The 14,682-nt window shown below is 45.0% G+C and overlaps 1 protein-coding gene across 1 annotated transcript; it reads left to right on the top strand.

Annotated features, from left to right (window-relative positions):
* Positions 1–557: 557 nt before the first annotated feature.
* On the top strand, positions 558–13,545 carry ASPDH (aspartate dehydrogenase domain containing). The gene is made up of 8 exons (XM_079950025.1): positions 558–611; positions 2,545–2,609; positions 4,146–4,290; positions 6,134–6,218; positions 9,420–9,569; positions 10,743–10,969; positions 11,083–11,222; positions 13,346–13,545. Exons 2-8 carry the CDS (start codon positions 2,555–2,557, stop codon positions 13,381–13,383), a joined length of 840 nt encoding a protein of 279 aa, XP_079806151.1. The 5' UTR covers positions 558–611; positions 2,545–2,554; the 3' UTR covers positions 13,384–13,545.
* Positions 13,546–14,682: the final 1,137 nt, after the last annotated feature.

Below are 14,682 nucleotides of genomic sequence, written 5' to 3'. Positions count from 1 at the left end.
TTTAACCCACAGCGCCACCCGTGTTCCTTTGCTAATTGAATAGGTTTGCATTAAAATGTGAAATGAGCAGTACTTCTCCCCCTGTCTTTAGTGAATACACAAGAAGCTGCTCCTCTTTTATAAATATAATTTTTATAAAGCCCCTAACAAAACACAAAGCTGAAATCCTACACATACATAGCTGGGAGTAAGTCCGACTGATCTCAGTGGGACTTCTTCCGAGCAGACATGAATAAGATTGCACTGCCAGCCCTAAAGTGATGCCCCTGGAACACTGCAGTACTTGGAAGTGCAAGGAGCGTGTAATGACAACATAAAAATGCTACCTGTGGCAATTAATCTGTGACGACGCATTCACATATCCAAGTCATTATTTGATGCTATATAGCCAAGAAGCAACGGCAGAGTTTACGAGGGAATTTCACTAGCTGTCTTCTAACTAATGCCTGCCTGCCAACAACCCATTCTCTGGGGAATTGCAGGCCCCAGGCTAATAATTAACATCCTCCAGGGATTAATTGACCAAAGGGCACCAATACAAATAAGTCCTCTGTTTTGTGCTAGTATCCTGCAGTTGCCTGAGTGCCAGAGAATCAGTGCAACCGACTCAGGTGAGTCTGTTCAAAAAGTGGAGGGGTTTGGGGGCCTATAGGTATGGGGCTGGTGGAAGGTAAGATATAAAGTCTGTTTCGGATGGTGAGTTATTTACTAACTGGAAGGATAAGACAAAGAAATAAAGAGAGAGGAATGGTAGCTAATACAGACATTCCTAGACTACAACACCCATCATCTCTGACAACATATGGATGGCAGATGTAAGGATGGAAGGATTAGTCAATCTCACTCACATTTCCAATCTTCCAAATTTCACGTTTCTGCAGCAAGTGGTGGATTTTGTTTTTAAATACCCATGAAAATTCTTCAACATTTTAGTACGGATTTCTTCTGATGAACACAAGTTTGCACGCAGTTTTGACTAATTTTTGCGAGCAATTTCCCATAATATAATGAATTTCTGTATGTTATTTTAACGCATGCATTCATTTTAAATGCACGTTTCCCCTGAGTATATACATTTTTGTAAACCTTGGATGGTTAGAGAAATGCATCGCAACATTAGGATAAATGCAAATTTCGAAAGATGGGGGTGTTTTGGTTCTCATATTGTTTTGGAAAGTGTGATAGATTCACTTTTAAAGGCAAAGAAGATGTTTTAATGGAAAGAAGGAGAAGTCCCAACGAAAGAAGAATGGATACAAAAACTTATGGAATACGCAGAAATGGCAAAATTTACCAAAAAAATAAGAACTCAAGATAACAAACTTTTTATAAAAGAATGGAAATGGTTTATTGGATATTTACAAACAAACTGTGAACAGATAAGAAAATTGGCAGGCTTAATGTAATAACCTGCAGTTTTATAAGAGTATACATTTAAAGTAGATGAATAAATGTTTAAGTTAATTTGGAATATGCAGGAAATATAAAAAATAAATTTAAGGAACCACAGAAAGGGGGAAGGAAGTCAAGTTTAGAAATGTTAAAATTATTGTAAAATTATTGAAATGTATAAAATTGAAAATTTATATATATATATATGAAAACTGAATAAAAAATCTGCTCTACGCCAAACCATAGGTTCCGCACCCTTGATACAGAGGCAGACAGGTGTCAATGGTGGCAGAAGTGGAACAAAATGTAAAAGAGAAGAAACAGGGATGCACGATTCGAAGGATGAACAGGGAAGGAAAGACAGGCATATTTTCTCAGGGCTCCTTCACACGCATGCCTATCACGTGATGAAGCAACATCAACTGATGTCTTGCAGGCGCTATCATACCATCTCAAAACATAAATGCTTTTCAGCGGAATCCATTCACACAGATCCAGCTGCGGCTGATCAATTAAATGAGTAATGAGAAATCTAGGGGGTGTGAAGGTGAAGAATCGGCTCTTAAATTCAAATAGCTGCTCCCTCTGAAGTGTCAAACGGCACAGGAGCTCTTTCTCTCTTTGTACATCTTTTTATATGTGCGCACACAGAGAGCACCACAGGCGGATGCTTAACCTGTACAAACATGCAATCCACTTTAAAATTTACAATGGGTTTTCATATTTGCTTTATGCAAATATTATTGCTACAATTAATATTTTTTGCCTTGGGAATCCAAATTAAGATGAAGCAGTGAGTGTTTTGCCCAGTGGTGAATTTGGGGTGCGATCCTGCATACCAATGATGGCCCTCAAATATTGCTGGAATACAACTCCCATCGTCCCTGACCATTGGGCATGCTGCTGGGGCCTGATGGGTGTTGGGATCCAGCAATGACTGGAGGGCCAGAAGTTGCTTTGCTGTGTACACTTACATACCTTCAAGTAAAATACCACTAAACTCTAGGGGCCTCAAGTTTCTAGTAGACATGTATAGGATTTCACTGTTAGATCTGTGGCATAAATATGGGTAGGCATTAAAACCCTTTCAGTCCCTGATCCATGCTTCTCTGCAGTGAACAATATCACATATCTGTTGTTTTCTTAAACCAGGACAGGCAGAATGTCTGGGGACCAAAGGAGAAGACGGGTTGGAATTGTGGGGTATGGGCATCTAGGTAGGTGGTGTTTCTTGACAATTTCCCTCCTCTGTCCATCTGATTCTTAAGATGGCTTTCCTAGGCAATGTGTTTTCTCCCTTTGTTGAGTACCTTTTCCCACTGTCCAGTCCTCTATTATGTCTTTTATTTCAAAATATAATTTAAAACACACACACACAATGTGTTTCATAAAACAATTTATCCTGTCCTGTTTTGGAAAAGACCTGATGATTCTCAGAATACTTGTTATATTTCCATGTCCATGTGACATTTGGAAGTCTGGCCCACAAACTTGATGATACAAACTTGATGAGTCCTCTGTACCAGTGAGTTTGTGGGCCAGAGTGCCTGAGAAACTGAGAGACCTGATGGATCCTTCCACCCATGCCTCACCATTGACTATCCTGGCTGGGGCTGATGGCAGTCCGACAACATTGGGAAGGGTGCAAGTTCCTCATTTCTACTAAATTATTTGTTTCTCTGTGTGGCCCTGCCATTGATTTGTGCTAGAGGTGAAAGCTAGTGGGGAAGTTCTTTACTTCTAAATGTACAGAGATGAGGGTGGCGCTGTGGTCTAAACCTCTGAGCCTCTTGGGCTTGTCAGTCAGAAGGTCGGTGGTTCGAATCCCTGCAATGGGGTGAGCTCCTGTTGCTCAGTCCCAGCTCCTGCCAACCTAGCAGACACCAGTGCAAGTAGATAAACAGGTACTGCTGTGGCGGGAAGGTAAACAGCGTTTCTGTGTGCTCTGGTTTCCATCATGGTGTTCTGTTGTGTCAGAAGCGGTTTAGTCACGCTGGCCACATGACCTGGAAAGCTGTCTGTGGACAAACGCGGCTCCCTTTGCCTGAAAGCAAGATGGGCGCTGCAACCCCATAGTCGCCTTTGACTAGACTTAACCATCCAGGGGTCCTTTACCTTTACAGTCATATTTCGGGTTGAATGTGCTTCAGGTTGAACGCTTTCGGGTTGCACTCCGTGGCAACCCAGAAGTAACAGAACACGTTCCTCCGTGCATGCGCAGACGCTAAAAATGTCGTCATGCGCAAAAGCGGCAAAACATGATCCGCGCAGACGCGCCGTCGCGTCTTATGTTCTATTCAGGATGCGAATGGGGCTCCGGAACGGATCCCATTCGCATCCCGAGGTACCACTGTACTTCTGAATGTATTACTTCTTTAAGAAGAAAATAATTGCTTTGCAGGATGAGAATAATATCTTACAGTTTTCCCACTGTGGCCAGACAGATATTTCTTGGCACTCACAAAACAGGGCATGGAAACGGATTCCTTCGCTGGGAACTCGAAAAGATGCCACCCAAAGGACAAAAATGAGCTCTGCATCCTAAGAGAACACCATTTCTCTCTCTCTCTCTGTCTTTGTTGTGATGTTAGTCTGTGTCAGAGTTTGAGAAATCCTGGGAAATGGTGCCAGGATTTAGTAGACGGGCATTTGTGCCTCTGCAAGAAACAGATTTGATGGGGCAGCAGATGTTTGAGACACAGAGCCAAGTTCCTGGATCTGTGATACTTTTCTGTTCCACTTTCTGTCTCCAGGCCAGTACCTGGCGAAACGGCTACAAGATGACGGACTCCGACATGGGCTGGAGCTGGCCTTTGTTTGGAACCGGGACGCCAGGAAGCTGGTGGGGACAGTGCCAGAGGAGCTGCAGCTGGGGAAGCTGACGGACTTCTTGGAGCGGTGAGCAAGCAAGCCCAGCCAGGACCTGGCTGCTTTCACATCTGTGTGTGTGTGTGTGTGTGTAATTGCGAGGATAAAGAAAATGAACCACCATGAACCATGTGTGTAGCCAAGGAGGAGGAAGGGAGGGACAGCTGCCCCTCCCTAGATAAAAATACATAGCTGAGGTTCTGTCCCCCTAATGAAAGGCCTGCCCCCCCCATACACAAATCTTGGCTACTCCCATGCCACAATACTTTGAGATAAACACTCAGCCTGCATTCCCCTGTACACCTACCTGGGAGTAAGTCTCATCGATCTCACTGGCACTTGCATCCAAGTAAGGGTGAATTTATCTGTCCATTTCACTTTTTGCAATCTTAAATTTTGGTTCCCCCACCTTTCTGCATCAGCCTGTGATATATATACAGTCGTACCTTGGTTGTCACACGCCTTGGAACTCGGACGTTTTGGCTCCCAAACGATCAAAACTAGGAAGTGACTGTTTTCGAGTGTTCTTTTGGAAGCCGAACATCCGACCAGGCTTCCGCAGCTTCCGATTGGCTGAAGGAGCTTCCTGCAGCCAATCAGAAGCCGCAATTTGGAAGTTGAATGCTTTGGAAGTCCAAGGGACTTCTGGAACGGATTCCATTCGACTTCCAAGATAGACTGTATATGTTTTAAGTCCTCAGGAAAATTCACCAGCATTTTAGTGCAATTTCTTCTAACAGACAATATAATTTTTTTGTATAATATATACATTTTTGCAACAAAGTATCGCCTAATATATTTTTATATGTTATTTTCATATTTTCATACACATTACTTACCTGGAGAACTGCGATGCAAAATTCAGAGGAGTGTGAATTTCAAAGGATGTGTTTCAGTTCATATATCATTTTGGAAAGTGTGAATTATGTAGGTTTACCCTAAAATATGAACTGAGTCTCATTTCTCCTCCATCCCTACATCCAAGTAAGCAGTCCTAGGATTCCACTGACCATTCACAATGTTGCCAAAGCTCATTGACAGAGCAGATACTTTGCATGCCAAAGGTTTCGTTGTTGTTGTTGTTTGTACCCCACCCATGTGACTAGGTTGCCCCAGCAACCTAATCTGGGTGGTTTCCAACATATATAAAAAAATTAAACATTTAACATTAAAAAAACTTCCTTATACAGGGCTGCCTTCAGATATCTTCTAAAGGTTGTATAGTTACTTATCTCCCTGATATCTGATTGGAGGGTGTTCCACGGGGTGGGTGCCACTGCCGAGAAGGCCCTCTGCCTGGTTCCCTGTAACTTCACTTTTCGCAGTGAGGGAACTGCCAGAAGGCCCTCGGAGCTGGACCTCAGTGCGCAGGCTGAGTGATGGGGTGGAGACACTCTTTCAGGTTTACAGGCCCGAGGCCTTTTAGGGCTTAAAAGGTCGGCACCAACATTTTGAATTGTTTCTTGGAAACGTGCTGGAAGCCAATGTAGGTCTTTCAGGACCAGTGTTATATGGTCTCGGAAGCCGCTCCCAGTCACCAGTCTCGCTGCCACATTCTGGATTAGTTATAGTTTCCAAGTCACCTTCAAAGTTAGAGAGCATTGCAGTAGTGCAAGCGGGAGATGACTTGGGCATGCACCACCCTGGCAAGACAGTCCGCAGGCAAGTTGAGTTCAATCCCCAGCTTCTCCAGGTAGGGCTATGAAAAATCTGGGGAGCCACTGCAAATCAGAGTCGTCCAAAGATGGGGGAATTTAGGGTGGGAGATCAGATTGCCATTCCCCACACTTGCCACTAAAGTTTGGCTTGGACCCTCATGCAGGGTGTCCTTGACACAATTACATCTTACCATGCCTCTCTCCTCTCTCCAAAGGCGGGCTGACGTCATCATTGAAGTGGCCCATCCCTGCATTGTCCAAGATCACGGGGAGTCCTTTCTGAAAGCTGCAGATTTCATGGTAAGGGCTGCAGGTGCCTTCAGAAAGAGGCATCTGGCACCAGGACACCCCCCTTCAAGGTGTGGTTAGTTAGATCGCCTTTCTGACCTTGGCTTGACTCAATGAGAATCATCGTTCTCCCCCCCCACACACACACTTCTGCCCTGCCCTAAACACATTTTTATTCTTCCCATCAACACAATCCCCTGGGTGATATACAAAACATTCCCCCCCCCCAAAAAAAAAAGGTAGAATACAAAATAGAATCCAAATAAAGCAAATCCCAGTATCAAACAAATTATCTCCTCCATCAACAAAATCAGCATAAAAGCCATATGACATAGCCTAAAACGCAGCATCAAAAGATCTAAATTGCATGATACAGGTAGTATTGAAAGAGCCGGGAGAATAAAAAGGGTCTTCATTTGACACAGAAAAGGTGTTATTGCAGTTGCCAGGTGAGTCTGTCTGGGGGGGAGTGTTCCATAACTTTCCCCCGCCCCAGGGGCCACCTGCATCCATAGTTCTTGCCTCAATCATAGAATCACGGAATTGTAGAGCTGGAAGGGACCTCTAAGGGCCATCTAGTCCAACCCTTTGCAATGCAGGAATCACAGCTAAAGAATCGCTAATGCAGGCTTCGTCAAACTCGGCCCTCCAGATGTTTTTTTGGCCTACAACTCCCATGATCCCTAGCTAGCAGGACCAGTGGCCAGGGATGATGGGATTTGTAGTCTCAAAACATCTGGAGGGCCGAGTTTGAGGAAGCCTGCTCTAATGGATGCCCACCTAACCTGTCTCAAAACTGGAGGAGAGTCCGCCATCTTCCGAGGTGGCCTGTTCAGAATGTTCTCCCTAAAGTTTTCTCGGGATCTCCCTTCTTGTCATTTTCATCCATTGGTTTGGGTCCTCTCTTCCGGAGTAGCAGAAAACAAGCTTCCTCCATCTTCCATGTGACAGCCCTTCAGATATCGGAAGATGGCTATCATATCATTTCTCAATCTTCTCTTCTTCAGGCTGAACACACCCAACTCCCTCAACCATTCTTCATCAGGCTTACAGACCCTTTATCATGTTGGCCGCCTTGCCCTGCACACTTTCCAGCTTGTCAATATACAAGTCACCTGGAAGCAAATGAACCTAACCATGTGTTGGCAGCTGGCTTCATTTTAATTTATTTTTTAATGTTCTGGGCTGGCAAATTGTAAGTGAGGCTGTTCTGATGCTGTTTGTATAACATAAACCATCCTACAGATTTTGCCCTTTCTTTACATTTGTCAATGGTTCTGCACTGTGCAATAGTGTCGTTGTGAACCAGTTTTACTGTGACCAGCCATTGGCATTGTGTGCAGTGTGTGTGTGTGTGTGTGTGTGTGTGTGTGAGAGAGAGAGAGAGAGAGAGAGAGAAATTTCTCTCACCTATTTATTTTGTAAAGCTTTGTTTTCTTCTGCTAACAGCATAGTTCTGGTCTAGAGCTCAGAAATTTATAAAAATAACCACAGGAGCATTTAAACATCACACAGTGTTATTTATAGGGACCAGACAAAAGACAACAACCTCCGAACGCTCCAGACGATTTCTGGTGTCCAGACAGAAGGCCTGCAATAAACAGAGACAATTTGGGCTTGTCCTATTAAGGGAACATGCATGTTCCTTTTTATTCAGCCTCCCTCCACTCCTCGCCCACGATTCAAACCTCACAAATCTAGCATCTGTCTTTCTCCGCTTCTGCCGGAAAAGTTTCTCATCTCAGCCTTGACCGTGTTGTGCAAATAGATTTTTCTTTTGTCTTCCTATATGCTCTTGTGGTTAAAGCCTGCACAATCCAAAAAAACCCCGAACAGTTCTGCAGCTGCTCCAAATCACTTAAAAATAAACAAACCCCCAAATTAACTTTTGGCTCAATAGATGATGTTGATGGTTCTGTTGCCCTTGGGAGATGCCTGTGAAATGGGGGGCAGGAATCGAACCACACAACATCTGCTTCTTTGCCTCTTCAAAAGAGAGCTTGGAGGGTGATTTTGACTAGTACGCTTTGCATGGTTGTCCATCGCTTGGATGCTGAATCTCAACAGGTGGCAAATGGACCAGATTTGAGGTCCTGAGGGCTCCTCTTCCTGCTTTACATTTTCTTTCCACACCTAGGAAGCTGCCTGATGTTTAACTGATTCCCCTTGCTCAATACTAACGACACTGGGGGTGTCTGGCATGGTGTTTTCAAGACTTTGGTTATGCCACAGAAATGTCTCCGTTCCCGCCTCTCTCCTCCTAAAACCTCCCTTCTTAAAATCTTTGCCCCTCTCAGGAGGTCCTACACACAAGTAGGAGTCCGGCAGCGACACGTGCCCGACTGGCATGTTCTCTCCCTCCTGGTCATTCGTTCGGGAGATTCAAAAGCTTTCTCCAGCCCAAACATCACAGTGACTGATACAAAGAGGTATCAGAACACTTCAGGATCAGCAGAGTATAGGCAGTCAGCGTTCAGATTCAGTAGTGCAGCAATTTAGCTAAACTATGTTTATTTACATACCGTATTTTGTGCTCTATAAGACTCACTTTTGCCCTCCTAAAAAGTAAGGGGAAATGTGTGTGCGTCTTATGGAGCGAATGCGGGCTGCACAGCTATCCCAGAAGCCAGAACAGCAAGAGGAATCGCTGCTTTCGCTGCACAACGATCCCTCTTGTTGTTCTGGCTTCTGAGATTCAGAATATTTTTTTTCTTATTTTCCTCCTCCAAAAACTAGGTGCGTCTTAAGGTCTGGCGCGTCTTAGAGAGTGAAAAATATGGTATGTACACTCGGAGCATTGTAACTCAGCTCCTTTCTCTTCTGCATCATACAGCAAAGAGAAAGGACAAAGGACAAATGACCTACATCACGGAAACACAGTAATACAAACATCCTGTCTCTGTCACTTCCCACAATGTGGAATGAAAACATACACCATCATGTGATATAAACAACCCCATGATTGCAACACGGGAAAAGAATCCTAACAGGCCCAACCCCGCCCCTGCTTATACCACTGAAAATGAACTTCCTTCCAACCCCACTGCTCTGGTCAGTTGCTAATCTCTCCCACATTCTGTCTGTATCCAACAAAATAAATTATTTGCCATTAAATAAATGGGGAGGAGTAGCCAGTCTCCTCCCAAATCAGCATTCTCCCTTTAGCTTTCCAACACCAGCAGCTGCAAAGTAAACGTTTCTACATTCTCCTAGGTGGGATCGCCAACGGCCTTGGCAGATTTAGACACCGAGCTTAAATTGCGCAAAGCTGCAAGAGAGGCCAGGCACACCCTCTATATCCCCAGTGGAGCTCTATGGGGTGGACAAGACATCCAGAGGTTGGATGACGGAGGGTTGCTTCAGGTAAGATCCCAGAGAGGGGCATCACATTGGCAATGCGAGTAGGTAAATGGGAAGACTGGAAAAAGGAAGGGGTGTGTGGCAGTATATTGACTACCAGAATTGATTTGATTGATTGCAGATTTATAAACCGCTTGATTTGATTGATTGCAGATTTATAAACCGCTCCAGCGGCGTGGTGGCAACGGGAGGCCCCATTAGCTAAAGTGGTGCTTCAGGTCAAAAAAGGTCTTCAAGCAGTGTAAAAACATACGTTTTTTTGTTTACATTGTAATCCTGGCTTTATTCCATGAGAGAACTAGATGGTGATGCCCAACTGCATCACATACTCTTAAATCATGCCCTATTATGAAATATTGCTAATCCAGAATTTAGCAAATAAATAAGCAACAATTTGACTTTTAGAAGACATCTGAAGGCAGCCCTGTTCAGGGAAGTTTTTAATGGGTGGTACTGTAGATAGCTGTGTTGGTCTGCTGTAGTCGAAACAAAATTAAAAAAAATCCTTCCAGGTATCTGCATGCACACGAAAGCTCATACCAATAACAAACTTAGTTGGTCTCTAAGGTGCTACTGGAAGGATTTTTTTAATTCAATGAGTGATGTTTTATTGTGCTTTTAATATTTTGTTGGAAGCTGCCCAGAGTGGCTTGGGCAACCAAGTCAGATGGGCTGCATATTATTATTATTATTATTATTATTATTATTATTATTATTATTATCATCATCATCATCATCATCACCACCACCACCACTACAGTGATACCTCAGGTTACATACGCTTCAGGTTACAGACTCCACTAACCCGGAAATAGTACCTCGGGTTAAGAACTTTGCTTCAGGATGAAAACAGAAATTGTGCTCCAGCGGCGTGGTGGCAACGGGAGGCCCCATTAGCTAAAGTGGTGCTTCAGGTTAAGAACAGCTTCAGGTTAAGAATGGACCTCTGGAACTAATTAAGTACGTAACCCGAGGTACCACTGTATTATTATTATTATTATTATTATTATTATTATTATTATTAACTACACTGAAATGTTTAACTGTTTCTTTGAAGGTTCATTAAATCTTCCTGTCGCACTTGCCATCCTCTTCTGTCACACCACACCCCTTGAAAACCTCTGATCTAAGTGGCTGGAAGGCAAATTCTCTGACTCTTATCCTTCCATCTTCTAGGCACTGACTGTTACAATGGTGAAACACCCCAGCAGCTTCCGACTAAGTGGGCACCTGGGGGAGCTTGCGAAAGGTGCCCAGCAGGAACGTGTGGTCCTCTACGAAGGCCCTGTGCGGAGGTTGTGTCCCTTGGCTCCCAACAACGTCAACACCATGGCAGCAGCCTGCATGGCCGCTCCCAGCCTGGGCTTTGACGGCGTGAAAGGCTGTCTTATAGCTGACCCCAAGTGAGTCCCTGGCCTCTGGCTGCCGGGCGGGTGAGAATGTTGGCAAACGGACAGCACCTGCCACCATCGTACTTAAAAGCTCCAGTCTAACTGACTGCTCTTCCCCACTACAGCCTCCCCGATTACCATGTGGTGGAGATTGAGGCCACTGGACAAGGCGGCTTCTCTGTCAGCACAAAGCGCAAGAACCCAGCTGCCTGTGGGGCTGTCACAGGGGCAGCCACTTTTACCGCTTTCTGGAGCAGCCTTTTAGGTGAGGATGAAACCCTCTAGTCCAGCATTCTGTTCTCGGGGAGGGCAGTCTGGCGCCAATGGGAAGCTTGTAAGCATCTGAGTGCGACAGCAACCTCCCCACCTCCTAATTCTCCAATATGATGGTGCCACGTTTTGCTCTGATCATGACTCTTAATGCTAACTGCATCCTTGTACCCTCCAACACTTCTCCGATGAAAATAGGGATGTCTTAATCCATAATAAAAGGGACGCGGGTGACACTGTGGGTTAAACCACAGAGCCTGGGACTTGCCAATCAGAAGGTCGGCAGTTCGAATCCCCACGACGGGGTGAGCTCCTGTTGCTCGGTCCCTGCTCCTGTCAACCTAGCAGTTCGAAAACATGTCAAAGTGCAAGTAGATAAATAGGTACCGCTTTGGCAGGAAGGTAAACAGCGTTTCCGTGCGCTGCTCTGGTTCGCCAGAAGCGGCTTAGTCATGCTGGCCACATGACCCGGAAGCTGTACGCCGGCTCCCTCGGCCAATAAAGCGAGATGAGCGTCGCAACCCCAGAGTCGGCCACAACTGGACCTAATGGTCAGGGGTCCCTTTACCTTTACTTTAATCAGTAATAATAATTTTACTATTTACTATTTATACTATTGCATACCCTCCAACATTTCTCCAGTGAAAATAGGGAAGTCATATTCAAGAATAAGAATAAGAATAATACCCCGCCCATCTGACTGTGTTGCCCCAGCCATGCTGTGTGATTTGCAACATACATAAAAAACTAATAAAACACTAAACATTTAAAACAACTTCTCTTCGTGTGGCTCGGGGGTTCCATAACTCTATACCCTCCAACATTTCTCTGGTGAAAATAGGAAAGTCCTAAGGAAAAGCAGGACATTGTGGGATCAAATCAGAAACTGGGGTGGCATCTGTAAATCTGGGACTGTTCCTGGAAAATAGGGACATTTGGAGCACCTGCTCTTAATGCCAACTACATCCGCAATCCATTGCTGTAGCATCGTACAAAGCCAGTTTCTGGCTCTTTCTGTTGCAGAGATCTTAGGGAAAGTATGCAGGTGGTATTCTATGTCCCAGGGGTGGGGATCCTGAAGCCCTGGAGGCCAAATGCTTGTCTGCACACCTCGCTTGGTGCTCTCCCAGCCCACACCTCCTCCCCTGGCCACAGCTTGCATTGTCCCTGCTCCACAACCTCTAGAACAGCGTTTCTCAACCTGTGGGTCTCCACATGTTGTTGGACTACAACTCCCATCATCCCTGAGCTCTGGCCTTGCTAGCTAGGGGTGATGGGAGTTGTAGTTCAGCAACATCTGGGGACCCACAGGTTGAGAAAGGCTGCTCTAGAATGTCTTCTTCAACTGTGATGACACCCCTTCCTTGCCTGGATTGGAGAGCTGTGTGTGTTTAGAAACAGATGACTTCTGCGTGGCTGGAACAAAGGTTCCTCATGGAGAGAACGCAGCCCTCTGGCTGGAAAATGTTCCCCATCCCTGTTATATACCAATAGCAAACTCATTCTCCATGTTCAGAAGAAGAGGTTGGATGTGATATTCCGCTTTATCACTACCCTAAGGAGTCTCAAAGCAGCTAATATTCTCCTTTCCCTTCCTCCCCCACAACAAATACTCTGTGAGGTGAGTGGGGCTGAGAGACTTCAGAGAAGTGTGACTAGCCCAAGGTCACCCAGCAGCTGCATGTGGAGGAGCGGAGACGCGAACACAGTTCACCAGATTACGAATCTACCGCTTTTAACCATTACACCACACTGGCTCTCAGAAGATTATGTAGCCAAAGCAGAACCCTCTGTGCACAAAAAAGGGAGGTGTCTGCAGGCTTGGGGGAACCCCAAGGTTTGCAGCACCCATCATCATCATTTTTAGTGGGAGAAAGTCCTAAGGGGGGGGGGGGAGTCACCCTCAAAAGCAGCCCATAGAAGACTGAGCATGGGAACAGCAAACTCCATCTGCTCACCTGGAAGCAAACTCCATTGAACACAATAGGACTTCTGGGTAGAAGTGTATAGAATTGCCTGGTTCATCTTGTGTTGTCTATTGTGATGTCTTGAGTGGCCCTGTTAGGCGATGGGGTTTGGCAGTTCTTTGGGCTCTGACTTTTCTTTACCTTTCCACAGTGTGCCAGGGCCACGGAGGCCGAGTCTATCTCTGCTGAGCTTTATTGCATCTGTTCTCTAGAGGATTCACAGACGATCTCCGTGGCTGCCATAGGTTCAGTTGTAGGGAGCTGAGAAGGCCGGGAAAAAAGAGACATACCAGCTTCAAACCCCACTGCATGCCTTTAATCCATCAACTCTATAAACATCCATCTATCTCTATCTCTGCCTTCCTCCATTTCCAGCAACCTTCTTGTCTCGCACAAGCAATCTGGATTCTGCAGTCCTGTGTACACTTACTTAGGAGCAAGTCCCATTTGGCCTATTAGAGAGATGCCCTCAAGAGTCTTTCATATGATTCAAGGGTGTTTTAGAGGAACAGGGAAGGGCTCTTCCAAGTGCCACTCACGGCAATATTGCAGCAACACAGGCGAGTTAAAATATCCCCCGGTGATTGAGGAGCAGACGGAACACATATTATTGTCAATTAGAGAAAATGGAAGAGATGTGGGGAAAGACCAGGGGAGATAATCTGACTGGCCTTCCTCAACTGTTATACTAAATATCTAATTATAAGAATATATGAGGAAATAAGCCTCTTAACCTGGCTCGCTTCCCCCTCTTTCCCCTTCCCTTTTTTAAAAATACTGATTAATACTTCAATTTCTCTCTCTTTTTTACGTGGCACTGTTTATTATTGATTAGAGGCTACCCAACTTAGGAAGACTTGCATTACAATTCCAAACAGGCTTACAAAGGAATAAGGCCTACTGAATTCAATGGCACTTACTCCCAGAGTAAAATATGCTTAGGCTCACGCTGTTAGTTTATTGGCAGGGTCCAGGGTATCGTCTGAAGGCACATAAGGAGACCATCTTGTTGAAGATAAGCGGTCTGGGTTTGATCAATGGCTGGATGGGTCACTAGCAGGGAACCACACTTACAGGATCATGGAATCTTATGCTGCCATGGGTTCCATGATTGAAAAATAGTGGGATAGAACTGCAGTTAAATAAATAATATTATTAATAATATGGGATGCAGCCTGATTCATCAGTTAAGACTGCCTCACATTTGTAGGAGGATGAAATACAGTGATACCTTGGGTTAAGTACTTAATTCGTTCCGGAGGTCTATTCTTAACCTGAAACTGTTCTTAACCTGAAGCACCACTTTAGCTAATGGGGCCTTCTGCTGCCGTCGCGCTGCCGGAGCACGATTTCTGTTCTCATTCTGAAGCAAAGTTCTTAACCAGAAGCACTATTTCTGGGTTAGCAGAGTCTGTAACCTGAAGCGTATGTAACCTGAAGCGTATGTAACCCGAGGTACCACTGTACTACATTTGAAGGGGAGACACT

Source organism: Podarcis cretensis (genome assembly GCF_951804945.1).
Source record: "Podarcis cretensis genome assembly, chromosome: 13".
Taxonomy (NCBI): domain Eukaryota; kingdom Metazoa; phylum Chordata; class Lepidosauria; order Squamata; family Lacertidae; genus Podarcis; species Podarcis cretensis.
The sequence above is the reverse complement of the archived record's forward strand: the minus strand, read 5'-3'. Positions and strand labels throughout refer to the sequence as shown.